Raw genomic sequence first — 24,433 nt, 5'->3', positions numbered from 1 at the left:
ATAGTTCATCACAAAGCTCTTATAGCTTGGTGGCAGTGATTGAAGAATTCTGTCAATGACACTATCATCAGGAAGATTAACTCCCAGTTGAATCAAGTGATTATTATACCCAGACATTTTGAGTATGTGTTCACTGACAGAACTATTCTCCTCCATCTTACAGCTATAGAACTTATTGGAGACTTCATATCTCTCAATCCGGGCATTTGCTTGAAATATTAACTTCAACTCCTGGAACATCTCATATGCTCCATGACGTTCAAAACATCGTTGAAGACCCGGTTCCAAGCCGTAAAGCATGGCACACTGAACTATCGAGTAGTCATCAGCTTTGCTCTGCCAGACGTTCTTAACATCGTCAGTTGCATCTGCAGTAGGCCTGGCACCCAGCGGTGCTTCCAGTACATAATTCTTCTGTGCAGCAATGAGGATAATCCTCAGGTTACGGACCCAGTCCGTGTAATTGCTACCATCATCTTTCAACTTAGCTTTCTCAAGGAACGCATTAAAATTCAACGGAACAACAGCACGAGCCATCTATCTACATCAAACATAGACAAGCAAAATACTATCAGGTACTAAGTTCATGATAAATTTAAGTTCAATTAATCATATTACTTAAGAACTCCCACTTAGACAGACATCTCTCTAGTCATCTAAGTGATCACATGATCCAAATCAACTAAACCATGTCCGATCATCATGTGAGATGCAGTAGTTTCAATGGTGAACATCACTATGTTGATCATATCTACTATATGATTCACATTTGACCTTTTGGTCTCCGTGTTCCGAGGCCATATCTGTATATGCTAGGCTCGTCAAGTTTAACCTGAGTATTCCGCATGTGCAACTGTTTCGCACCCGTTGTATTTGAACGTAGAGCCTATCACACCCGATCATCACGTGGTGTCTCAGCACGAAGAACTTTCGCAACGGTGCATACTCAGGGAGAACACTTCTTGATAATTTAGTGAGAGATCATCTTAAAATGCTACCGCCAATCAAAGCAAGATAAGATGCATAAAGGATAAACATCACATGCAATCAATATAAGTGATATGATATGGCCATCACCATCTTGTGCTTGTGATCTCCATCTCCGAAGCACCGTCGTGATCACCATCGTCACCGGCGCGACACCTTGATCTCCATCGTAGCATCATTGTCGTTACGCCATCTATTGCTTCTACGACTATCGCTACTGCTTAGTGATAAAGTAAAGCAATTACAGGGCGTTTGCATTTCATACAATAAAGCGACAACCATATGGCTCCTGCCAGTTGCCGATAACTTCGGTTACAAAACATGATCATCTCATATAATAAAATATAGCATCACGTCTTGACCATATCACATCACAACATGCCCTGCAAAAACAAGTTAGACGTCCTCTACTTTGTTGTTGCAAATTTTATGTGGCTGCTACGGGCTGAGCAAGAACCGTTCTTACCTACGCATCAAAACCACAACGATAGTTCGTCAAGTTAGTGCTATTTTAACCTTCGCAAGGACCGGGCGTAGCCACACTCGGTTCAACTAAAGTTGGAGAAACAGACACCCGCTAGTCACCTGTGTGCAAAGCACAGCGGTAAAACTAGTCTCGCGTAAGCGTACGCGTAATGTCGGTCCGGGCCGCTTCATCCAACAATACCGCTGAACCAAAGTATGACATGCCGGTAAGCAGTATGACTTGTATCGCCCATAACTCACTTGTGTTCTACTCGTGCATATAACATCAACGCATAAAACCTAGGCTCGGATGCCACTGTTGGGGAACGTAGTAATTTCAAAAAAATTCCTACGCACACGCAAGATCATGGTGATGCATAGCAACGAGAGGGGAGAGTGTTGTCCACGTACCCTCATAGACCGAAAGCGGAAGCATTATGACAACACGGTTGATGTAGTCGTACGTCTTCATGATCCAACCGATCCAAGCACCGAACGTACGGCACCTCCGAGTTCAGCACACGTTCAGCTCGATGACGATCCCCGGACTCCGATCCACCAGGGTGTCGAGGATGAGTTCCGTCAGCACGACGGCATGGTGTCGATGATGATGTTCTACCGACGCAGGGCTTTGCCTAAGCACCGCAACGATATGACCGAGGTGGAATATGGTGGAGGGGGGCACCGCACACGGCTAAGGAACGATCACGATGATCAACTTGTGTCTAGAGGTGCCCCCCTACCCCCGTATATAAAGGAGCAAGGGGGAAGGTCGGCCGGCCCTAGGGGGCGCGCCAAGGAGGGGGGAGTCCTCCTCCTAGTGGGAGTAGGACTCCCCTTTCCTAGTCCAACTAGGAAGGAGGAAGGGGGAAGCAAAGAGAGGAAGAGGGAGAGGGAAAGAGGGGCCGCGCCCCCCTCCCCTTGTCCAATTCGGACTCCCCATGGGAGGGGGCGCACCACCTCCTGGGCTGATGCCCTCTCTCTCCCCTCAGGCCCACTAAGGCCCAAGATTTCCCCGGGGGGTTCCGGTAACCCCTCCGGCACTCCGGTTTTCTCTGAAATCACCGGAACACTTCCGGTGTCTGAATATAGTCGTCCAATATATCAATCTTTATTTCTCGACCATTTCGAGACTCATCGTCATGTCTGTGATCATATCCGAGACTCTGAACAACCTTCGGTACATCAAAACTTATAAACTCATAATAAAACTGGCATCGTAACGTTAAGCGTGCGGACCCTACGGGTTCGAGAACTATGTAGACATGACCTAGAACTGTTTCCGGTCAATAACCAATAGCAAAACCTGGATGCTCATATTGGCTCCTACATATTCTATGAAGATCTTTATCGGTCAAACCGCATAACAACATACGTTGTTCCCTTTATCATCGGTATGTTACTTGCCCGAGATTCGATCGTCGGTATCCAATACCTAGTTCAATCTCGTTACTGGTAAGTCTCTTTACTCGTTACGTAATGCATCATTCCGTAACCAACTCATTGGCCACATTGCTTGCAAGGCTTACAGTGATGTGCATTACCGAGAGGGCACAGAGATACCTCTCCGACAATCGGAGTGACAAAACCTAATCTCGAAATACGCCAACTCAACATGTACCTTTGGAGACACCTGTAGAGCTCCTTTATAATCACCCAGTTACATTGTGACGTTTGGTAGCACACAAAGTGTTCCTCCGGTAAACGGGAGTTGCATAATCTCATTGTTGTAGGAACTTTGTATAAGTCATGAAGAAAGCAATAGCAACATACTAAACGATCAAGTGCTAGGCTAACGGAATGGGTCAAGTCAATCACATCATTCTCCTAATGATGTGATCTAGTTAATCAAATGACAGCACATGTCTATGGTTAGGAAACATAACCATCTTTGATTAATGAGCTAGTCAAGTAGAGGCACACTAGTGACATTATGTTTGTCTATGTATTCACACATGTATTATGTTTCCGGTTAATACAATTCTAGCATGAATAATAAACAATTCTAGCATGAATAATAAACATTTATCATGAAATAAGGAAATAAATAATAACTTTATTATTGCCTCTAGGGCATATTTCCTTCACAAACCGCATAACAACATACGTTGTTCCCTTTGTCATCGGTATGTTACTTGCTCGAGATTCGATCGTCGGTATCTCAATACCTAGTTCAATCTCATTACCGGCATGTCTCTTTACTCGTTATGTAATGTATAATCCCGCAACTAACTCATTAGCTACATTGCTTGGAAGGCTTATAGTGATGTACATTACCGAGAGGGCCCAGAGATACCTCTCCGACAATCGGAGTGACAAATCCTAATCTCGAAATACGCCAACTCAACAAGTACCTTTGGAGACACCTGTAGAGCTCCTTTATAATCACCCAGTTATGTTATGACGTTTGGTAGCACACAAAGTGTTCCTCCGGTAAGCGGGAGTTTCATAATCTCATAGTCATAGGAACATGTATAAGTCATGAAGAACGCAATATCAACATACTAAACGATCAAGTGCTAAGCTAACGGAATGGGTCAAGTCAATCACATCATTCTCTTAATGATGTGATCTCGTTAATCAAATGACAACACATGTCTATGGTTAGGAAACTTAACCATCTTTGATTTAACGAGCTAGTCAAGTAGAGGCATACTAGTGACACTATGTTTGTCTATGTATTCACACATGTATTATGTTTTCGGTTAATACAATTCTAGCATGAATAATAAACATTTATCATGAAATAAGGAAATAAATAATAACTTTATTATTGCCTCTAGGGCATATTTCCTTCAATAGGTATTGTTCACTAGGCGCTTGCGTGGTTCGATAACCTTGGTTCTCACTAAGGGAAATACTATCTGCTACTATATTGCTTCACCCTTCTTCTTTGGGGAAAATCCCAACGCAGCTAACAAGTAGCAGCGATGGCCTTCCTAAGATCCAAGCGGCGGCGGCCTCCCATGTTCTACTTTCCCTCGATGTGGGCAGCGGACGCGGACGCTGGCCACTGACTCGTCGATCTCCGCATAGCCGACATCTTTCTTCATCGGCCGAGCGCAGTTCCGCCAATATTGACGGCGGGTGGCCTTGTCCATGGCAGCCATGATGCTCGTTGCGCCGTGCTCCCCTACGAGCTGACTTGGAGCGGTGAGTTGCTGAACCACGCACTGTCTTGGAGCGGCAACTTGCTCCGTCGGGCTAGGTGCGGGAGGTGGAGCAGCGAGTTGCCTGAGTCATATCGGGCTGTTTCGGCAGGCACGCAATGGCCTTTTATGCCGGAGAACTGCTCTTCATGCATGGATTCCATGGACAGTGTAGAGAAAATGGTGCAACTAGGAGATGTGGAGCAGAGTTGTGGTGCAATTCTTGCCCGGCGTCTGGCCTCACTAAAATAGCGGGCTGACGGGAGGAGCTTGCCCGGCGCTGTGTTTAATGTCGACCCGGTTGTGAATGGACGTGTGGCTTGAGTAGGTTTCTCAGCATACACGCGGGTTTAATGGAGGCCTTTGAATGCGGCAAGGAGGCGTGAAGCGGGCGGTGCCCACGGCCAGCATGCCGCCTCAATGGCGGAGCCAGTGAGAGGTCACGTCTGCTATGGGACAGCTTCAAGGTGGTGCAGCCACTCCACAACAGCATGAATGCAGGCAGCTGGCGCCAGGTGTGAACTCGCGCTGGCGAGAGAGGATGGTTTTGGGTGGGCTAGGACGGTCAGAAGCGGGCATGGGTGATGTCCGAACACCTGCAAAGCCCCCTAGTTTGTCTCTGGTTTGCAGGAGAAAGTGCGCCTGGACCGTCGAGCAGACCGTTACAGGCCTGTGTTGGATGGTACAACACATCCGGACCGCGTGATCCGGGTGGTTGCGGGCGGTTTTAGGGTCGGCGTTGGAGATGCCCTTATTTTTGCATTGTCCGCTTAGCACTTTATCCGTACCAGCACAAAGAAAACCTCGAAATAACTTGATGATGACATTGATTGTACCGCGTGGCAGGATAATGAAGGTGAAGTCATAAATAACCTAAGAGGTCAGGAAATACTTGATCAAAGCGCATCTTACCACCATAGTAATATGATTCCCATCCCAGGAAATGATTTTGACGGAAATCTTACCAATTAGGAGTTGAAAGTCGACTCCCTGAAACTGATGCAGCAACAGAGGGAGGCCCAGGTAAGTCAGTGGGAAGATTGCACAGATGGTTGGGAAACCCTGAAGAATCGATGTGAGGCCAATGTTTCCGCCTAAGAGGAATGAAGGAACACATGCTCCAATGGATTCTTGCAAGGTTTTCAATGTCCCTCTTGATAGGCGCAAAAACATCACGGTGTCATCGGCACAAAGTGAGGTGCGGAGACAAGGTCTTTGAACACTTATGCGAGTAAGATCATTATTGACAGTTGCCATGTCCAGTTGTTGATGAAGAAAATTGGTTGCCAACACAAAGAGAAGAGGTGACAACAGGTAACCCTGCCTCAAGCCCCTCTCATGCCTAATTTTTGGTCCGAGCACTCCATTGAGCAACACCCTAGAGGACGAAGTGCACAGGAGGGAGGCAATCTAATCCCTAAACCAGGGTGGAAAGCCTCTTCTTTGAAGAAGTTGTAGCAAATATCCCCATCTCACTAAGTTGAAGGCCTTTTTGATGAGTGTCGGGGTTCGAGCACGGTGCAACATCCTTGCCAAGTTCAAGTCGTCATGAATGCTCCTCATCTTGGCTTCTGGACATGAGATCACTCATGAATGGCGCTAGTCGACACGCCATAATTTTGGCAATTCTCTTGGCCAACATATGAATCAGATTAATAGGCCTATAGTCTATGATGTTCAGTTGCTACCGATAGTATGTCACTGTAAGCGCGAGTGAAATACCATCTTGAGCAAATTATAACCTCTTTGTTCCAAGGATACGAAACAAAGCTACACTTGAACTCCGTCGACTCTATTATGACAAACGAACTCAAGAAGGATCAAAACCCGAAAGACCAACTCGGAGATGAAACACCGCCATCCGCTCGAGCGCCGCCCTTGCGTGGGCTAAAACTCCCTAACCTAAAATACTAACCGGAGCTGAGGCATTGAGACTCCTCTTCCCGCCACCAACAGACAAAGGAGAGGTGAATCCACCAGCTGGCTAGCGGAGCCTGGAAGGGACGAGGTCTTTACCCTAGCTCTGCTGCTGAGGGGAAGGTAAAGATGTGAAAATGGTTTTTTTATCCACAAACATGAAGCTATGTGATTCCAATCTTTAGTAGATGTTGTACCTAGTTACATTATATTTGGGTTTATAAAAAAAGGTGTATTGTAAGTGGATGCTCGCATAGCAAAAAATAAATAAAAGAAGATCCTTAGCTTGCCAAATGCCATCATATTTTTTTGTACTTTTTGGGGATACAATCATTTAACAATATGGGCTCTAAGAGTAAAAATATATAAGTAATAATAAAATAAGGTACACTGCCGTTTTTAAAAGGTACCCCCTTCAATAAAAATGGTATCCCTGCAACTGGAAAATCCTTCTACGAAAAGAAAAGCGAAAATGCTTGGGATCACCCAATGGATCCATGTTCGCGTGGACCTCCTCCTTTGCCCGCCACGCGTCCTCTCCTTTTTTCCCTTTCTATTGCACCATCCACACCTTATCTCTCTTCTTTCCCCTATACCCTTATCCATCCAAACTCATGCGAGGAGTAGGCAACAACAGCATGCCGAAGAGGCATTGAGGAAGTTGGGGCCTAGAAATTCCGGCCATGGAATCGCCGCCTCTCAAGCGCCTTGACCTGACCAAGCCAAAGAAATCTCCACACGGTGGCGGCACCTTCCAATCCTCCATCTCCTTCCCTCGAATCCTATCCATATCTCTCCCTTGTCAACAACAAGCAGCACTCTATTCCAGCGATGTTGTCGGTGTTGCAACCACAACACAGGGGTGGACTCGGGCACGGCCGGAGATGCTTTTTGCAACAAGCCCAGTTGCAATTGCGACGTCGATAACCGCGAGTTAGAGATGCCTTTTGCAACAAGGCCCTGTTGCAATTGCAACAAGGGCCTTGTTGCAATGTAATGGTCTTATTGCAATGAGCGAAACAGAGAAGAGGAACAAACGGGTACGACTCAGCAGATATTTGGACAAGATCACCCGGCCGACGCTCGTAGCAATGCCCCGAAGAAAAATGCATCTAAGACATTTTTCTGCTAGAAGAAAAACATATCCTCGGTGAAGCCTCCCCGATCAACTTGTTCTAAACATCCTTTGATAGTTTGTTTTATTTTTTGAATCCCCTCTTATAGTTTATTATGTCTCTTCAGAGACCAGACCCATAGTAGGCTACTTTACGGTTCTTCATAGAAAGCCATATGGACGGCGACAGGTTTGTTCTTGCTGAGAGAAGTCCTTGACAATGATATGACCAATCAATCTGGCGGTCTGCTCTGTTCATTTGCCGGATCCAATCCAACTGAGCATGAGCATCCAACAACATCGCAATCTAGCCAGCTACCTCGCAGAAACTTCTTTCTTTCCGGCACATGCACAGAATTTTCTCTTGCATTTATTTTTTACGCAGAGAATGTCTCGAGGAGCATCGCGAGCCCTATAAAAAGGCCAGTGGCTCTCACTCACTCCATCTCAACCATCACCTGCAGATAACAACCATCTCATTGCACAGAGATCAGATCAGAGCCTACCTAGCTACTCACTCACCTTCGTCGAGAACTTCACCATGGTTGTCCCGGTGATCGACTTCTCCAAGCTCGACGGCGCCGAGAGGGCGGAGACCATGGCGCAGATCGCCGACGGCTGCGAGAACTGGGGCTTCTTCCAGCTGGTGAACCACGGTATCCCACTGGAGCTTCTTGACCGCGTCAAGAAGGTGTGCTCCGAGAGCTACCGCCTCCGAGAGGCGGCGTTCCGGTCGTCCGAGCCGGTGCAGACGCTGGAGAGGCTGGTGGAGACGGAGCGGCGCGGCGAGGCGGTGGCGCCGGTGGACGACATGGACTGGGAGGACATCTTCTACCTCCACGACGACAACCAGTGGCCGTCCGACCCGCCGGCCTTCAAGGAGACCATGCGGGAGTACCGCGCCGAGCTCAAGAAGCTCGCGGAGCGGGTCATGGAGGCCATGGACGAGAACCTCGGCCTCGACAAGGGCCGCATGAAGGCGGCCTTCACCGGCGACGGCCTCCACGCGCCGTTCTTCGGCACCAAGGTCAGCCACTACCCGCCGTGCCCGCGCCCGGACCTCATCACCGGACTCCGGGCGCACACCGACGCTGGCGGCGTCATCCTGCTGTTCCAGGACGACAAGGTCGGCGGCCTTGAGGTGCTCAAGGACGGCGAGTGGCTGGACGTGCAGCCGCTCCCCGACGCCATCGTCGTCAACACCGGCGACCAGGTGGAGGTGCTCAGCAACGGCCGCTACCGCAGCGCGTGGCACCGCGTCCTGCCCATGCGCAACGGCAACCGCCGCTCCATCGCGTCCTTCTACAACCCGGCGTTCGAGGCGGCCATCTCGCCGGCGGTGGGCGAAGGCGCCGCCGCCGCGTACCCGGACTACGTGTTTGGGGATTACATGGATGTGTACAACAAGCAGAAGTTCGATGCCAAGGAGCCAAGATTCGAGGCCGTCAAGGCGCCAAAGGCAGCTTGATTTTAATCAAGGAGATTAAAAGGAAATTATTTACTCTACCTATTAGCTGGCTTTGTTTTACAATGAAGAAAAAAATTGTATTTTTGGAGTTTATTCAGACGCGTAGCAAATATGATGTGTGGGGATAATTGTAATTGGTTCGGTGTCAAATGATTAGGAAACGAAGTATGGATTTTTCATTGAAAAAGTATCTGCTTTTTTGAGGGGTAATATTGAAAGTATCTGCTTTCTTTACATTGTTTGATTGTGATTTATCCTCTGATCAGTACATCGTTCCACAAGTGAGATCAAGGAAAGTTTCTCTATAAAAGGAAACCTTGTAGTTTTTGACAAGAAACAGAAGATCTCCACCAACAGTCGAAAAGATCTCACAAACCCCCGCAAAAAAAAAAAAAAAAAAAAAGATCTCTGTGGACTGTCCCGAATCATGATGCAACTTCACCTTCATACAAGGCTGCAGTACTGTTTCAACGTGAATGACAAACCATATTTTTCGATACAAGGTGTATTACAAATTAAATTGTAGCATCAAGGATATACAAATAATAAGCACATCCGGCCTCTGCATGATTAGGAAGCACACAAGCAACATCAATCATGCACGTGAGAAAGAAAAATTAAACGCCGGTCACAACAAAGTCATAGTAGACCGAAACTTAGTTTTTGTCTGATTTTTCATTAATTAACTGCACAATTATCTTATTCTTAATAAATCAATGAGGCAAATCTTTTACCACTATTCGAAAAAAATTGTAAGCAAAACTAGGCAAAGGCAGGGAGCAGGGAGGGTGGAGGGTGGATGGCCTATATGTACACCATGCCACCACCCACAAGGGGTAAAAACATCCATGGCCATCTGCTCCATAACCATATACACAAGAGAAACAATGGTTGATGTTTCACTCGTCGTAGAGAAGATCAAGAACTGAGCCAGTGTATAGACCCATAGATAACCTGCATAAGTGATGAACTTTTAGAGTTCAAAACCATATTATTTGCTTACGATTACAACAACTTTTCTTTCCTCCCTCACAAGAAAAGGCTTTCCTCCTCCTCCCCCCGCCGGCGGGAGGGACCTCTTACTCGTTTTTGTTAGTTCAGTGTGGCGGTAGCGATGTCTCTCAATAGGAATAATGTCTCCCATGTTCTGTCCTTGTCCTATGGATTCAGTTGGAGGGCGTATCGAGGTGTGTCTTTGTCAGATCTCGCGGGATTCGGTTGGTGCTGGTCTTCGGCATATTTGTTTGGATCCGATCTTCATTCGTCTTCTTATGGGTGTTTACAGGTTTGCCTCTTCCAATCTATGACTTCTTCATCGAGGCTGGTTATTGCTCTGGTGCGCTGGTCTGATGGACATTAGCACGATGACTAATAGACCGTCTACTACATCAAAGTTTACCCGGCTCCTTGCGAGAGAGGGGCGATGACAGCAGCGCGCCTTCGGCTCACTCCAGTGCTTGTAGTCGTCGCTAGGTGGTCCACTGACCTGGTTGTAATTCTTATTACCTCTCGTGTTCTTTGTATTGCCATGATTGAGAATGAATAGATTGAAAGTTTCTCGAAAAAAAAGAAACCAGAAATGTGCAAAGAACATAAATTTTAAAAATGGTGATTGTGTATAAAACAATGTTAATCATATATTTAAAAAATGTTAAACATGTATTAAAAAATGTTCCTGATATATACCAAAAATGTGCAAAATGTATGAAAAACTAGTCATCAAACACAAATATTTTTTAAAATGATAATCATCTATTTAAAAAATGTTAAATGTGTACAAAAAATGTCCTCATGTAAATGAAAAATGAAGAACATATATTAAAAAATTTGAACATAAAAGCATAAATTTTAAAAAATGTTGATAGTGTATAAAATCATGTTAATCATATATTTCAAAATATATTAAACATGTATTTAAAAGATGTTCCTGATATATACCGAAAATTACAATGTGTATGAAAAAGTAGTCATCAGACTCAAATGTTTGAAAATGTTAGTTGGCTAATCACCCACTGGCAACGGACCCTCAGTTAATTAGTATAGATAATGTTGGCTAAGTGACGTGTTCCAGAAAAAAAATCCTCCCTAAATCACACACACATTCAAGGGCTCGTCTCCAAAACGGAGTCGATTGATTAGCTTCTACTCCTAGTAACAGCCTGCCTAGTAGTTATATAATGACTCTCATAGCATACGCATCGATCAGCACAAGGAACAGCACGCCGGCCGGTTCCAACTTCCAAGCAGCAGCGACGTTCCCTGTTTGGTCCTCGATCGCCTGCCAACGTCGATCGGCGGCATGGCGCTACTGAAGCGCAGCTTCACCGCGGCGCTGCTCGACGAGGACGACGAGCCGTCGTACCCGTTGAAGATGCCGGGCAGCCTCGCGCGCACCACCGCGCCGGTGGCCAAGATGATGCGGCTGTGGAACTACAAGCAAGGCTCGGGCCTCGGCGCGCGCGGCCAGGGCATCATCGCCCCTATAAAGCCCATCCGGCATTGCTCAACCGCCGGCATCGGCCACTCCGAGACGACGTACAAGAACGGCCTGCATGGCGCGCCGGCGCCGTCGCCGCCGCCCCAAGACGAGTGGCACGAGTCGGCGGCCGTCTCACGGGCCCTGGGCCTCGAACGGGAGTGCTACGAGAAGACCCTCGCACTGCTGCGCGACGTGAAGCTTCAAGGCGACGACAGCGTGGAGACGGCGGAGGCGCTGGCGGCGATCGTCAAGTCCGAGGAGGTGCTCCGGGGGAAGAAGCGCGCACCAGGGGCGTGGAGGGCCGCGCTGCCTACTCCGGCCGTGCAGCACATCGTCGAGCGGGTCCTCACGCCGAGGATCGCCGTGAAAGCGCGAGAGTGGGAGCCGTTGTGGAGCCCAGGCTGCGACCATTGGTTACGCCCGTGGATCCCCTTGATCGGACACTTGCCGGAGAGCCTCTACGGCACCGTGGAGAGCAAGATCAGCGGCGGCTGCTACGACGTCATCTCCCCATGGAAAGACTACTTGGGCCCGACGCATTGGGAGATCTTCTCCCGGCGTCACATCTTGCCTAAGCTCACACGATGGCTGCAACAGCTGAAGATCACACCACCAAAGCAGCGCGACACTAAGTTCTGCGAGGTGATGTCGTGGACGCCTCTCGTGCGCACCGAGGACGTGGTGTCGATCCTAGAACAAGAGTTTTTTGGCAAATGGGAGAGCGCGCTGCGCCACTGGCTGCAGTCCGCGAGGCCGTCGTCGGGGGAGGCCACGGCGTGGTGCGCCGGCTGGAAGAACGTCTTCACCGCGGAGCTGCTCCACGACGAACGCGTGCTCGCACGGCTGGAGGCCGGCGTCGCCACGGTGGATCGAGAAGCGGAAGACCTCAGCCGTCTTGTTTGTCATGCATAGTTGATGGTACTTCAGCAATATAATGGTTGTAGTCACTTATGATCAGCAATGTAATGATTGTAGTCACTTATGCCATATTTGATGCTAAAAATAAATACACTATTGCAGCACAGATGCTAGAATGGAAATTCCAAAATAGCAAGGGAGTCCAAATTCAGATTTGCAGGTTTGCTTGTGACAGTGTAAAACAAGGCATAACATATCTTCATCTTTCGACATTGCTTCCCAGAGATCTCTGCCTGGACGTAGAAGAAGCTGGGTTTATGGCCGGGTTTATATGGCGAGGCAGTGGCATCCTAGGAAACAGAGAGGAATAAAAGACTAGAAACCCAATGCTAGCTGTTGAAAAGATCCTTATGTATTAGTACGTACTCCCTCCGTAAAGAAATATAAGACTAGAAACCCAAACACTCTTATATTTGTTTACAGAGGGAGTAGTAAGTAGTACTCCCTCCGTTCCTAAATACTTGTCTTTCTAGAGATTTCAACAAGTGTCTACATACGAAGCAAAATGAGTGAATCTATACTTTAAAATATGTCTATATACATTCGTATGTGTAGTCCATTTGAAATCTCTAGAAAGACAAATATTTAGGAACGGAGGGAGTATGTTCTTATTGGCTGAAAGCCTGAAACACCTCCTGAAGAAAGCAAGTCTTGTTGCCCTGGAGTGCATATTGCCTTTGTTCATTGATCAAACCAAGCATTTTGTAGAACGGTACATTTTTTCCTGGATATCCAAACTCTGCAGATGAAAACATATGATAAAACTATTGACGTGTTCATTGTCAAATATTTGGTAACCAGAATTTGCTTCTTCTAATTGATGTGGAGTGCATAAAAAAAATGCTTAATCAGGCTTTGCAATCACTGGGAATGATGTTCATCCTGTGCAGCAGTTCTATTGATGGGCGCTTGTTACTGAGTGCTCCAGGAGGGCATAGTGGGTGGACTAGAAACACCAAAAAATGCATTCAAAAGTTACGGAAAAAGAACCTATTTTAAGAACTTTAAAAAGGGGTAAATTCTGCTATAGGTTTGAACCGGATACTATTCAGAACCACTTCCTTGGCACAATAATGACAGCCAAGTTGGATACAAAGAGGAGGAATCCAAAGAACTGAAAGCTACTACTGAGCTCTTGATTCTGACGAAAAATATAGAAATAAAAAGGTAATTAGTTCACTAGAAAATATATTACAGCCGGATAGTCTTCATAGACATTGAACTTGCAACACAGGCGATCCGATTCTAACACACAAGTCTCTTGTTACTGCATCTTGCAATTCAACAAGGCATATACACATATAAATGTATTCTTGTTACTACATCTTGCAATTCAACAAGGCGGAAAACTTCATATGGACATTACTTTTAGGATGGCAGTGAATACTACTCCCTGTGTCCCATAAGTTAAGAGATTATGACAATCAATATGCCCATAATATAAGATGTTATTACCACAACCAATATACATATTGATTGTAATAACATCTTATATTATGGGGCGGAGGGAGTAAAACTAGCTTACATCAGACAGAAGAGTCAGAATAGATACAATACACACCGGAACATATATTGTTTGAGCATGTACCATGACTGGTTCACATAATGAAGCTTCCTTACATCAAAAGGATCTAGAGAATCTGGCAGACTATGACGGAATAACTAAGAGTTACAGTACTTCAGAAATACACAATCGACCAAGTGACCTTCAGAAGCATCTTGTAGTCCCCGCAGGTGATATTCTCATCATCGTAACCATTGCGCCTTGGAGTAAACTGAACAGTGCGGGCAGATAACTCATCATCACCGACAGTAGCAGCCACAGTCAACACCAGCAACTCATCCACAGAGACTCCTACTACGCGCCGTGCCGTTTGTAGGACTCCACTGTCACCTGCAGTTAGCGCACCACTCACTTTGCTATCATGTAGCACAATGTCGCATGGAATGCTGGTAGTGGAAGCGACAATCTTCCCATGGAATTCATCAGGTCCCTCAAGGATCTTGATCTCAACAGTGCCCTCCACCGACCTCCTAATGAATGTATAGTTTAAATCCAATATGCTGTGCATGCTGACAAGTGTTTCCGTATCAACCACATATCTGGGACTATATTCCAGCCTGCGGATAGCATCCACCTCCATCAGGCCTTTACTGAGTCTATCATCATCGACAGTCATCCCATGCACATCCTTCACCTTCAGATTGATTTCGAAGAATATATCATCACATACCATGAATCCTCTCTTGGGTCCAGTCAAAATCAATGAATCATCCTGCAAGACCAATTTGAATAGATAAATTCCAGATGCTTGTTTCTGGAATTGATTGAATATTTGGGGTTCAATTTTTAGCTATGTTTTGAATGACGAAACAAGGTAATTAGACTCAGAAAAATTGTGCTACATCTGTGCCCATGTTATTTTTTCTCCTTTTCTTATTGTGCAGATTGCTGTAGTGCCATGAACTCACGCACGCAAATGATAAACCCCTGGCTCCTAACACTATTCGCTATAATAAGACAACTAATTGAAGTATCGTTAAAATCAACATCATACGGAACCTACGAAGCACCAATAAGGATACGAGTATCGGTATCGGGCCAATATGGATACGTAAATTCGCCATTCTGAAAAAGTGCCAATACGGGGATACATTTTACTATTTTTTAATTCAAAAATAAAGTATAGAACTTAGGAACAGCATATTACTTTCATGTTTGCTCTCCTGAGCATGCAGCTACTAGCCTCGCCTGAGCAAGGACATTGGTGAGGAGGAGGGGCAGCTCGTCGCCGGCTAGCCGCTGGCACTGGGTGAACAGCCACCACCTGGTGTGAGCTTGAGAAGGAGGAAAGAAACTTGGGAGGGAACAGATGGGGGCCATCGGGGTACTAGGGTTGCTGATTGCTTCTTTACTGGGTTGAGAGGGCTGGGCTGGGCCGTATCCAAAACGTATTGGCAAGTATCGGGGGAGTATTGTAATTCTTTTAAATCATTTATTCAAGGATCCTCCATGGATACGCATAGGGGGAGTATCGGAGGCAAATCGGTATCTGATACGGTATCCAATACAGATTCGCTGGTTGGCTCAAGTATGTGTACATTCGAGTATGGAACAGATACAAAACTAGATCCGTTATTCAAGTATAACATACAAATCCCAAATATGGATTACTGACATACAACATTCATAAGTAATCATTGATAGACGTTGTGCACAACTTAACTCAAAATTTCACCGTCAGGAAATCAGCAGTTTTTTTATTAAACCAGAGGACTGATATGAGGTACCAGTACAAGAAAACACACATTGATATATTGTATGTGTCTGTGGCAGTAATACCTTTGAGGTGATGAGCTGGCAATCATCCTGGTCGCGCCGGAATATATAGACACATTTTCGATCCAGACTGTCCCTGGCTATGATGGTACCGTAGACATAGAGTGGGTAGCCATAGTCAGAGGAAACAATCTTGATGGAAACAACATTGACTGAATTTTTGAGCCGGAATCCCTCTTTGAAGATTTTACCAGTATGTCGCATGGGACCAACAGGTGCTGTCAAATGAGAAGAAAACGCATATAAATCAATCAAAGAGAGTAACAAAAGAGTATGTATGTATGTACTCCCTCCATTCCGAATTACTTGTCACACGTATGGATGTATCTAGATGTATTTTAGTTCTAGATACATTCATTTCAGAGACGAGTAATTCGGAACGGAGGGAGTATGTAGGTGTAAACCGAGCCTAATTGAGGAATGAATTTGAAAGTGGCAGCCTTTGCTTCCGAATAAATCTAGCAGAAAGTGAAAGTAACCTTCAGATTTATTTTGATGAATGAATGACACTGACTGACTGGTGTTTGAATTGAAATGAATTAGACATGCACAACGAAGCAACAAGGATGGATAGGCTTGTTCTGTTGCAAGGGGAGGGGTATGAAGGGGATTTGAGTGGATTGGGGAGGATAAAATCTGCTATGAATCAAAATCCACCTCCAAAAGAGGTTTAACCGAACATAACGAGATGCATATTAAGGGGGATTGGATTGGATTGGAACGTACACTCCTCGTCCAGGTCGAGTTTGCCGTTGAAGAAGTAGCGGACGTATATGAAACGACCCTGCTTGGGGTCGTACTCGCTGTATCGCGGGTCCAATGAATCCTCCGGCGACTCGCACCGATACTCTTCTTGGTCCCACTCCCACTTTCTCGCCGCAGCAGCCGCCGCCACGGGAGAAGAATCGCCGCCGGCCATGGAAGAGGACTCTCTCTCTCTCTCTCTCTCTCTCTCTCTCTCTCTCTCTCTAGGGTTTGGTCGATCCAAGAGTTTTTTTTTAGTTGAGAAAGATGGACGAGTCGGGGATCTCGAAATAGAAAGAGGAGCCATATCATATCACAACTTGGGCCCTTTTAGGCGCGCGCTCGACGGTCAGAGGCCTAGGCCCATTCACTGTGTGTCGTCCAACACAGTGGGCATCATCGTGTTGGACTCGTTGGGCCATTCTGGCCCATAGTAGCCCTCACGATCACCCCCCAACCAAGGACAAGACAACGAAAAACGCTGCCTTCCCTCAACACACACACACACACGCACCGGCGCGCGGCTTGCTTCACCATCGTTCTCAGCCAGAAAAACCTCGCTCCTCCGGCAAAACCCTAGCCGAATCTGGTACGATCTGCTGAGGTTCGACGATCGGCGGACCAGCATTGGCGGCATGGATCCTTTTGAGGTGCCACCCCCCTCCACTCTCCCCGCCCCCCTCCTCGTTTTTCTCATGGGCCTCCGCACAAAACCCACCTTTCTTAATCCTGGGCCTTAATCACTTTATTTATTAATTGCGGTCCGTGCGGTTTGGAATCAGTTCATGGTCCGATTATTTCCCCCATCAAGTAGGGGGCGTTGGGTTAGTAGGGCTGGCTGGGATTGGATTTCTCGCAGATTTCGTGTCACGTGTGCGTTTGTTTGGTTCCGTACGGATTTCCTACATTTATTGTTGCATTTATTATTGTTATATATATGATGATTGATTGGGACGATATACAGCAAACGCAAGTTGCTGGCAAACGAAATAGTACTAGATAATACTGTTTATCCTTCATATACTTTTACATGATGATGGGATCTTACGGCCTTAAACCATCTCATCAACATAAATTGGTATCTTCTACCGATTGATTGCATGGTTGGATCCTACGCTCATGTTATATAATCTTCACTTGCAGAACTCCCCGACATTCCACTTGCAGCTGGACGAGGATCCTGAGACCATGAGCAGTAATTATGACGCTCTGCTTGATGAAATTATCCAGCATATCAGACAGCTTTGGGGTCAAGTGAATGGACAGCAGAATGGGATGGTGGAAGGTATTTTAAGCTTGCCCCAGGGTGCAGGCAAATTCATTATTGTGCTACTCGCTCCACAACACTGGGTGCGCAATAACACTGATCCAGTTAGACTATTGTTTTCCTTCCATAATCTGTATTCTGATGGTTTTCACCGAAAAGGCAAGTGGTACCTATTTAAAGATATCTATCTAGAGATGCAACAGCGTGGAGAAATTGCAGGAACCAATTTAAGATCACTTGGTTTTACTGGCAACTATAACCAACTGGGTTCTGAATTCAGTAGCATTAACTTAGGAGGTTATGCGCTCTTCCAAATTTACAAAGGCATTACTGAGTTTCCTGGGAAAGAAATCAAACCACAGCTCAAGCTGAGTGTGGTCAGCTTTTCAGAGAGCATGCGATTTCCAATGCTTCGCAAGTACATACGTGACCGCATGTCCATGGGTCTGTCTTCCGCAGAGAATATTGAATGGTTGTCGCATCATTTCCAGGATTGGTCAGTTTATTGTGAGAAGATACGTGACGGTAGAGATGCTTTTGGAGCTATTCCTGGAATAGATAACTTTGATGACCTGCTTGCACTTGTTAGTATGATACTATAGATGATCTTTGGTAGCTTAACAGTTGACAGATGCACAATGATACTATAGATGATCTTTGGTGGCTTAACAGTTGACAGGTGCACAATGTAATCCTCATCAACAAAAACAAGGTCATCACTTCTCTGCAACTTAAAATAGGTACCGCTGACTGTGAGCCCTCAAAATTTAGCCCATTGGTACTCAGTCTAAACAATAGCATGGGATGTCAAGGACTGAGCAAGTCATACTTACCTCTGATATCTTTGGGTTCTTCTATGTCTGAAGATAGAACTTGCTACAAAGAGTTCCATATTCAGTGGATAACAGGCAAGATGCAGAACTAAAGTGACAAAAGAGCACAAATAACAATGTTATGGCTGCACAATGTTTTATGTATGGATGTCAGGAACTGTGGTTTCATACAACGACATTTGTAACATTTCTACCGAAGAAAACTGACTCAACGATCATCCTGGTCTCTATAGCATTTAGCTTAGTTGACAACATGTCTAACTGGCTGCTGAAGTTCTTGTCACCGAGGTCTGGCAGGTTACCTCAACTGGCCAGCTGATTGAAGTTAACTTCATATTGGCCCGATAATCTATTCATTGGTTGCAGAAGAAGCAACATACATGCCTCCTGCTGAAATTGGCCATGCTTAAGATTCAGTTTCCATGCCCTTTTCTGTTTGAGGTGACCCAGCATATGGAGTTCAGCAGACCTCAAGTCTATAACCAGAGGGGCTTACACAAGATAGTGATTGGCTCTCTGACTGCCATTTTCCACTAAGTGGGGATTAAATGCCATCAAACACCTCATATCCACGTATGCTCTGGAAACACTGTAATGATTGACTGTTTTATGGAACTAGACGTTCTGGTACTCATGGAGAAAATCAGAGGAGAATGCAAGATAAGCTCAAGGCCATTGGACATGTTGCCTGCTGGCAGATGGCTTCTCTAGTCCTTAGAGGCTTAGAGCATTTTTCTCGTGTGTCTTTTTGTTATTCTTGTTCAAGTTTTTACTGTTCTTATTTTAGAGTGGCGAGATGGCCTTGTAAGCTTTTTCTTCTTCAAATGGAATGACTACTAAGAATCGTGTTGGCAGAAAAAAAATGTTCGGTTTTTGTACTCAACATATTGCCTGCTTCTGAGAATTGTTTCTGAAGTGTAGTGCTTTGTATGCTGTTATTTGATCTTTAAAACACAGGACCTGCCCTTTAAATTAAAGCACCTTGCCGCACTTCCACTGTTGGATACTCGTGAAACAGAATATAAATGGCGCAGGTAATAAGGTAAAGTTGTTATCCACTTCAATAAATCCTCAAATTATTGTTGTTCGAAGGCTTTAAGTATATTTGTTATGCCATTGCATGAAACTCACCTTGACAATTTTGTTATTTGCGCTGCAATTTCTGACAGTTTTGCTATTATGTTATGCCTCTATGATGTGCCCCGTCTGGTCACCACCTCCGTCAGATCGAAGATTCGCCGCTGCTGCTCTCAAGCGACCTATATGATTCCCTGTCATCGGGGAGGAGGGCTACCCTGGAGATATGCAGGTGGATCCGGTTCCGAAGATGGTGCCCAGTAGCATCGTGCTGGTCATGGGCCAGAGCTGCCAGTCGAGTGCTCTGCAGAATGAAGAAGCCATAGTGATGACTTCCTGCCAGTTGGCAGCTGCTTCTTATGGTCCACACATCCTCTCGTGGCCTTCTCCGCAAAAGGCATCCTTTGCCGTCTCCTGAGGCACTAATCTATCATCTGTTCGTGCAAAGGAGTTGCTTATTCAGTTGGGTTCTATATGGAAACATGTTTGGGGAGTTCGAATTTATGAGTGGTCTCTTCTTCTGTTTATGTTTCTGTGCTTCAGAGCAGCAAGGATTCCCTTCATACTAGGTTAATTTGCTGAAGATTTTGATGGCAGTTTGGAATTCCATTGTGGTACCCCCCCCCCCCCCCCCCTCTTCCTTGAGAGATTTTGACTCAATTAAGACGAGACATGTAGATCTCCTGGATGCTTAAACGTGGAGATGTAATTGCTTTTGCATGTCGATGTGATACAGTGACACTACTTGGCGGTTCTGCACATGAAAACATATCATGTGCCTTGCCTACTGCAACTCGTGTCAATTAATGAGAAAAGAACCTCAGCTTTTAGTCTAAATATCTTAATTTGTAGTGAAAAACACAAAATGAACTACCTTTATCTTTGTACAGTGTATTATGCTAACAGGGTCATGTAACATGTATCCACGATGGAAACTGTAGGTCTAAATATCTTAGTCTGTAGTCAAATACTCAAAATGCACTAGCCTTTTACTCTGTACATGTTATTGACTACAGTACTAGCATATATTGATATTATGTCATATAAGGTTAATGTAAGGAAAACCACTATATTCCACTTTGCACTGCTTGTATACTGGGTTTTTTTGGGGGGTGGAATAGTATATGTTGTTATTATCCTCATTTTTAAGTTTTGTTCACAATGTGTCCAATTATATTAGTGTCAAGAAGCATCCGCTGCTATTACTAATTTATCTTTTCTCATATACATGTTTGTTCAAATAATGGCCCCAGTCTTCTCAACATGCGCATGGGAACATGCATGGCTATGATTCAGGTTTACGCATGGTATAGTTTGCTTTAACTAACATTTGCATGGATTTCACTATATATGTCTCAGATATGACATATGCAAGTTTTCTTATGTAAAAAAAGTTTCCATATGTCATATCTGAGACACATATGCGATACATGTTAATTGTAAAGGATACTAGGGCCTGTTCGGCAACACACCCCATACATCCATACTTGAGTAGTTAGGCTCACCGTTTCTTATGTTGCAAAATCATTTTTTGCATGATTAACATCTTAAGTGAGAAGAAAATGATGAAGTTAATTCATCTTAAAAAATCATGAAGTTTATGTTAATATGCTGCGGACAATCCTTTGTGCGGCATGTGGTATCTCTATTCTGTTTCCTTCTACTTTATTGCCAGATATACCCTTATTATTTGGTTGAATCGATACATGTTTCCCTGCATTGCTTGCTTGTCATATTGCCAATTTTCTCAAATACAGGAGCTGCACTTTTCTCAAATCCAAACCCTACTGCTGATAGTGGCCCTTTCTATACTACTCCCTCTGTAAGAAATATAAGAGTGTTTAGATCACTACTTTAGTGATCTAAACGCTCTTATATTTCTCTACAGAGGGAATACCAATTGACAAATTAAGGATTAAGGATAATCATCCTCTATTCTCAATTGACAATTGAGGGAAATTGGGAATCGAGAGAAATCAGGAAGAACACTGGCGATGGGTTCACTGTTGCAATTGCCGCCGTGAAGCCGATTTGCCGATGAGTGTGCATGCCATTTAAACATGTGAATTAGTCCCTTGGTGTATATGATTGTGAAATTGTTGTCTCTATTTTCCTCTGAAATATGGATATTCAGATTCTGACATCTTTATCCCCTCACTTTTCAGCTATCCTATCTTATTGTGGATTTAATAATTTGGTGGGGCACGAAAGGATTCATAAACGATTTCAGAAAGAAGTTAAATGTGCCCCCTATTGCTTATCCCAGCACATAACATGGACCCATATCACACTTACCTAGATGGTACGAGCAGCATTGCTGGGGTAGGTTGTCTCTCCTTGAAATTTCTTTTTATTTATCCATTCATTGTGTGTATACACTGTAAGCAGATTATCAAAGATACACTCCCTATTTTTTTAATGGGGTTCCTACTAAAATTTTCATTACTTTCTTAGGGTCGTGTTTCTAAGATATGCCTTGTTGTCTTTGGTATGACAAATACTAGAATCTGCATTGCTTCCTAATGGTTACTTCTATAAACAGGCAGTATTTATTTTTGTTTCATCTCTTGGTGTCTGTGGGGCTGCTTAAATGATGGCTAATTTGATGCTTAGATGATGCCTAGTCCTTCTTACAAAGGTCAGTTATACAAATTGAACTTGGATGAATTGGGGTCTCAATTGCCATTAACGTACGCCATGAATGGATTCACACAACAGTTCATTATTTAATCCTTTGGTGTGAAACAGATGAGCAGGGAATTCAAGACATTAGGCGGTTCGTGGGAAGGTTGGATGATAGAGGAATAACTGAATAAATAGGTGGGCACCATGATTTCTTTAGATGCAATGTATGAAACGCTTGGACTAATAGAGATTGACCAAAACAAATGATTTGAATCACTATTTTTATGGTTGCTCCAGAGTTTTCTCAACAGGGATCATCAAAATAAGGTACTTCCTGTTTTTTGCTTTAGTTTGTGAACATAGTTCCTTTTTCATCCCTATCATGATCTATGTGGAGGATCTTGGTCAGGCTTTATTTGATTTGATTTGGGTGCCCTTACTGTGTAGTTGTCCTTATATATCTGAGACACATATGTGATACATGTTAATTGTAAAGGATACTAGGGCCTGTTCGGCAACACACCCCATATACATCAATACTTGAGTAGTTAGGTTCACCATTTCTTATGTTGGAAAACCATTTTTTGCATGATTACCATCTTAAGTGAGAAGAAACCATGAAGTTGGTTCATCTTAAAAAATCATGAAGTTTATGTGAATATGCTGTGAATAATCCTTTGTGTGGCATGTTTTTTTGAACGGTCACCGGGGGGGGAGAGCTTCCCCACCTGAATATATTACCACTCAAAAGAGGGGGGGTTTGAGGATTACAACCGAGGATTACAACAGGAGATTTGTGTGGCATGTGATATCTCTATTCTGTTTCCTTCTACTCTATTGCCAGATATTCCCTTATTATTTGGTTAAATCGATACATGTTTCCCTACACTGCTTCCTTGTCACATTGCCAATTTTCTCAAATACAGGAGCTGCACTTTTCTCATATGGTTGGCTACTCGTAATAATTCATAATACTGGTGTTTCTTTATGAAGTTATTGGTGACACTCGTGTTTTCCATATGCTAAGTGTTTGTGATGAAGTTTCATGGCTGATGTGTGTCCCTTCACTGAGCTCCTGGAATTAGTGGCGGAGAAGGTTTCCTGACATGGGTATGCATGGTAAAAAAAAAAAATTGTAGTGCAACGATTTAAGACATAAAATTTCACAATAATGATAATGAAGCTACAAATTGTTCTTTGTAGCGAAAACATCTCTAGCAATTTAGTTACGTTGCAAGAACAAGGAGGATTGATCACATTCTTCATCTTTCATACATATAACTCTACAAACCAAAAGTTATGCATATTAGATAGTGGATGGCGGATACTTGTAAATTTGAATGTTCTTTTTTATTTGCGGGGTTATAAACTTAAGCATAATAATGCATAAAAATCACCTTAATTCTCTAGCGCCTCTTTTGTTGCCAACTAGCACTGCCAAGTTTTCTAGCGAAACAATGCAAATCGTAAGTCAAATTCAACTGAATTCTTCGACGTACCAGTCGACAAATTAAGGATTAACGATAATCATCTTCTACTCTCAATTGACAATCGGGGGAAATCGGGAATCAAGAGAGATCAGGAAGAACACTGACGATGGGTTCGCTGTTGCAATTGCCACCGTGAAGCCGATTTGCTGACGAGTGTGCGCAGGCCAGTGCGCCGTTGGCGGTTGGCCGGCGCTGCCGAGGACCGATCGGCGGCGACCTGCGATGGGCGGCGATGCCCCAGGAGCGCCCGATGCGGCGATGCCAGAATCGTAGATTTTTTTTTTTTTTTTTTTTTGAGAAATCCAGAATCGTAGATTGGCTGTTAGCGCACGCAATGCCTGTCTCTCTCACGGACTTTGAGCCCCCAGTCCGGCCCTACGTCGTCGGCCCAGCAGTAAATCTCAAGGGCCAGTCTTAGCCCAAAGTATAACATATTGGTCCAGTACAGGTGCTCGTACGCTTCTCTTTGTATATAACACTAGTAAAAAAAACTACGTGCATCTACTACCCCTGTAAAAAAAAAAGAGGTGGCAGATCCAAACAATAATACCCGTCCATCT

General features: G+C 44.6%; 3 protein-coding genes and 1 long non-coding RNA gene across 4 annotated transcripts; 2 read left to right on the top strand and 2 right to left on the bottom strand.

Annotated features, from left to right (window-relative positions):
- The first annotated feature begins 8,072 nt into the window (after positions 1–8,072).
- On the top strand, positions 8,073–9,310 carry LOC123112607 (1-aminocyclopropane-1-carboxylate oxidase). Its single transcript, XM_044533643.1, has one exon. It carries the CDS (start codon positions 8,174–8,176, stop codon positions 9,098–9,100), a length of 927 nt encoding a protein of 308 aa, XP_044389578.1. The 5' UTR covers positions 8,073–8,173; the 3' UTR covers positions 9,101–9,310.
- A 2,004-nt stretch (positions 9,311–11,314) lies between these two features.
- LOC123088412 (septin and tuftelin-interacting protein 1 homolog 1-like) lies at positions 11,315–12,492 on the top strand. Its single transcript, XM_044510620.1, has one exon. It carries the CDS (start codon positions 11,400–11,402, stop codon positions 12,489–12,491), a length of 1,092 nt encoding a protein of 363 aa, XP_044366555.1. The 5' UTR covers positions 11,315–11,399; the 3' UTR covers position 12,492.
- A 1,538-nt stretch (positions 12,493–14,030) lies between these two features.
- Positions 14,031–16,869, bottom strand: LOC123112596 (uncharacterized). Its single transcript, XM_044533627.1, has 3 exons — positions 16,564–16,869; positions 15,841–16,055; positions 14,031–14,773 (listed from the first exon to the last, which is right to left on the bottom strand). Exons 1-3 carry the CDS (start codon positions 16,754–16,756, stop codon positions 14,177–14,179), a joined length of 1,005 nt encoding a protein of 334 aa, XP_044389562.1. The 5' UTR covers positions 16,757–16,869; the 3' UTR covers positions 14,031–14,176.
- Positions 16,870–22,749: 5,880 nt separating this feature from the next.
- On the bottom strand, positions 22,750–24,188 carry LOC123112604 (uncharacterized). The gene is made up of 2 exons (XR_006455612.1): positions 23,979–24,188; positions 22,750–23,829 (listed from the first exon to the last, which is right to left on the bottom strand). It is a non-coding gene; the product is annotated as an uncharacterized lncRNA (long non-coding RNA).
- Between the last annotated feature and the right edge of the window lie 245 nt (positions 24,189–24,433).

Source organism: Triticum aestivum, chromosome 1B, assembly GCF_018294505.1.
Source record: "Triticum aestivum cultivar Chinese Spring chromosome 1B, IWGSC CS RefSeq v2.1, whole genome shotgun sequence".
NCBI classification, from domain to species: Eukaryota; Viridiplantae; Streptophyta; class Magnoliopsida; order Poales; family Poaceae; genus Triticum; species Triticum aestivum.
Note: the sequence above shows the minus strand (reverse complement) of the source record. Positions and strands in the feature narration are given on the sequence as shown.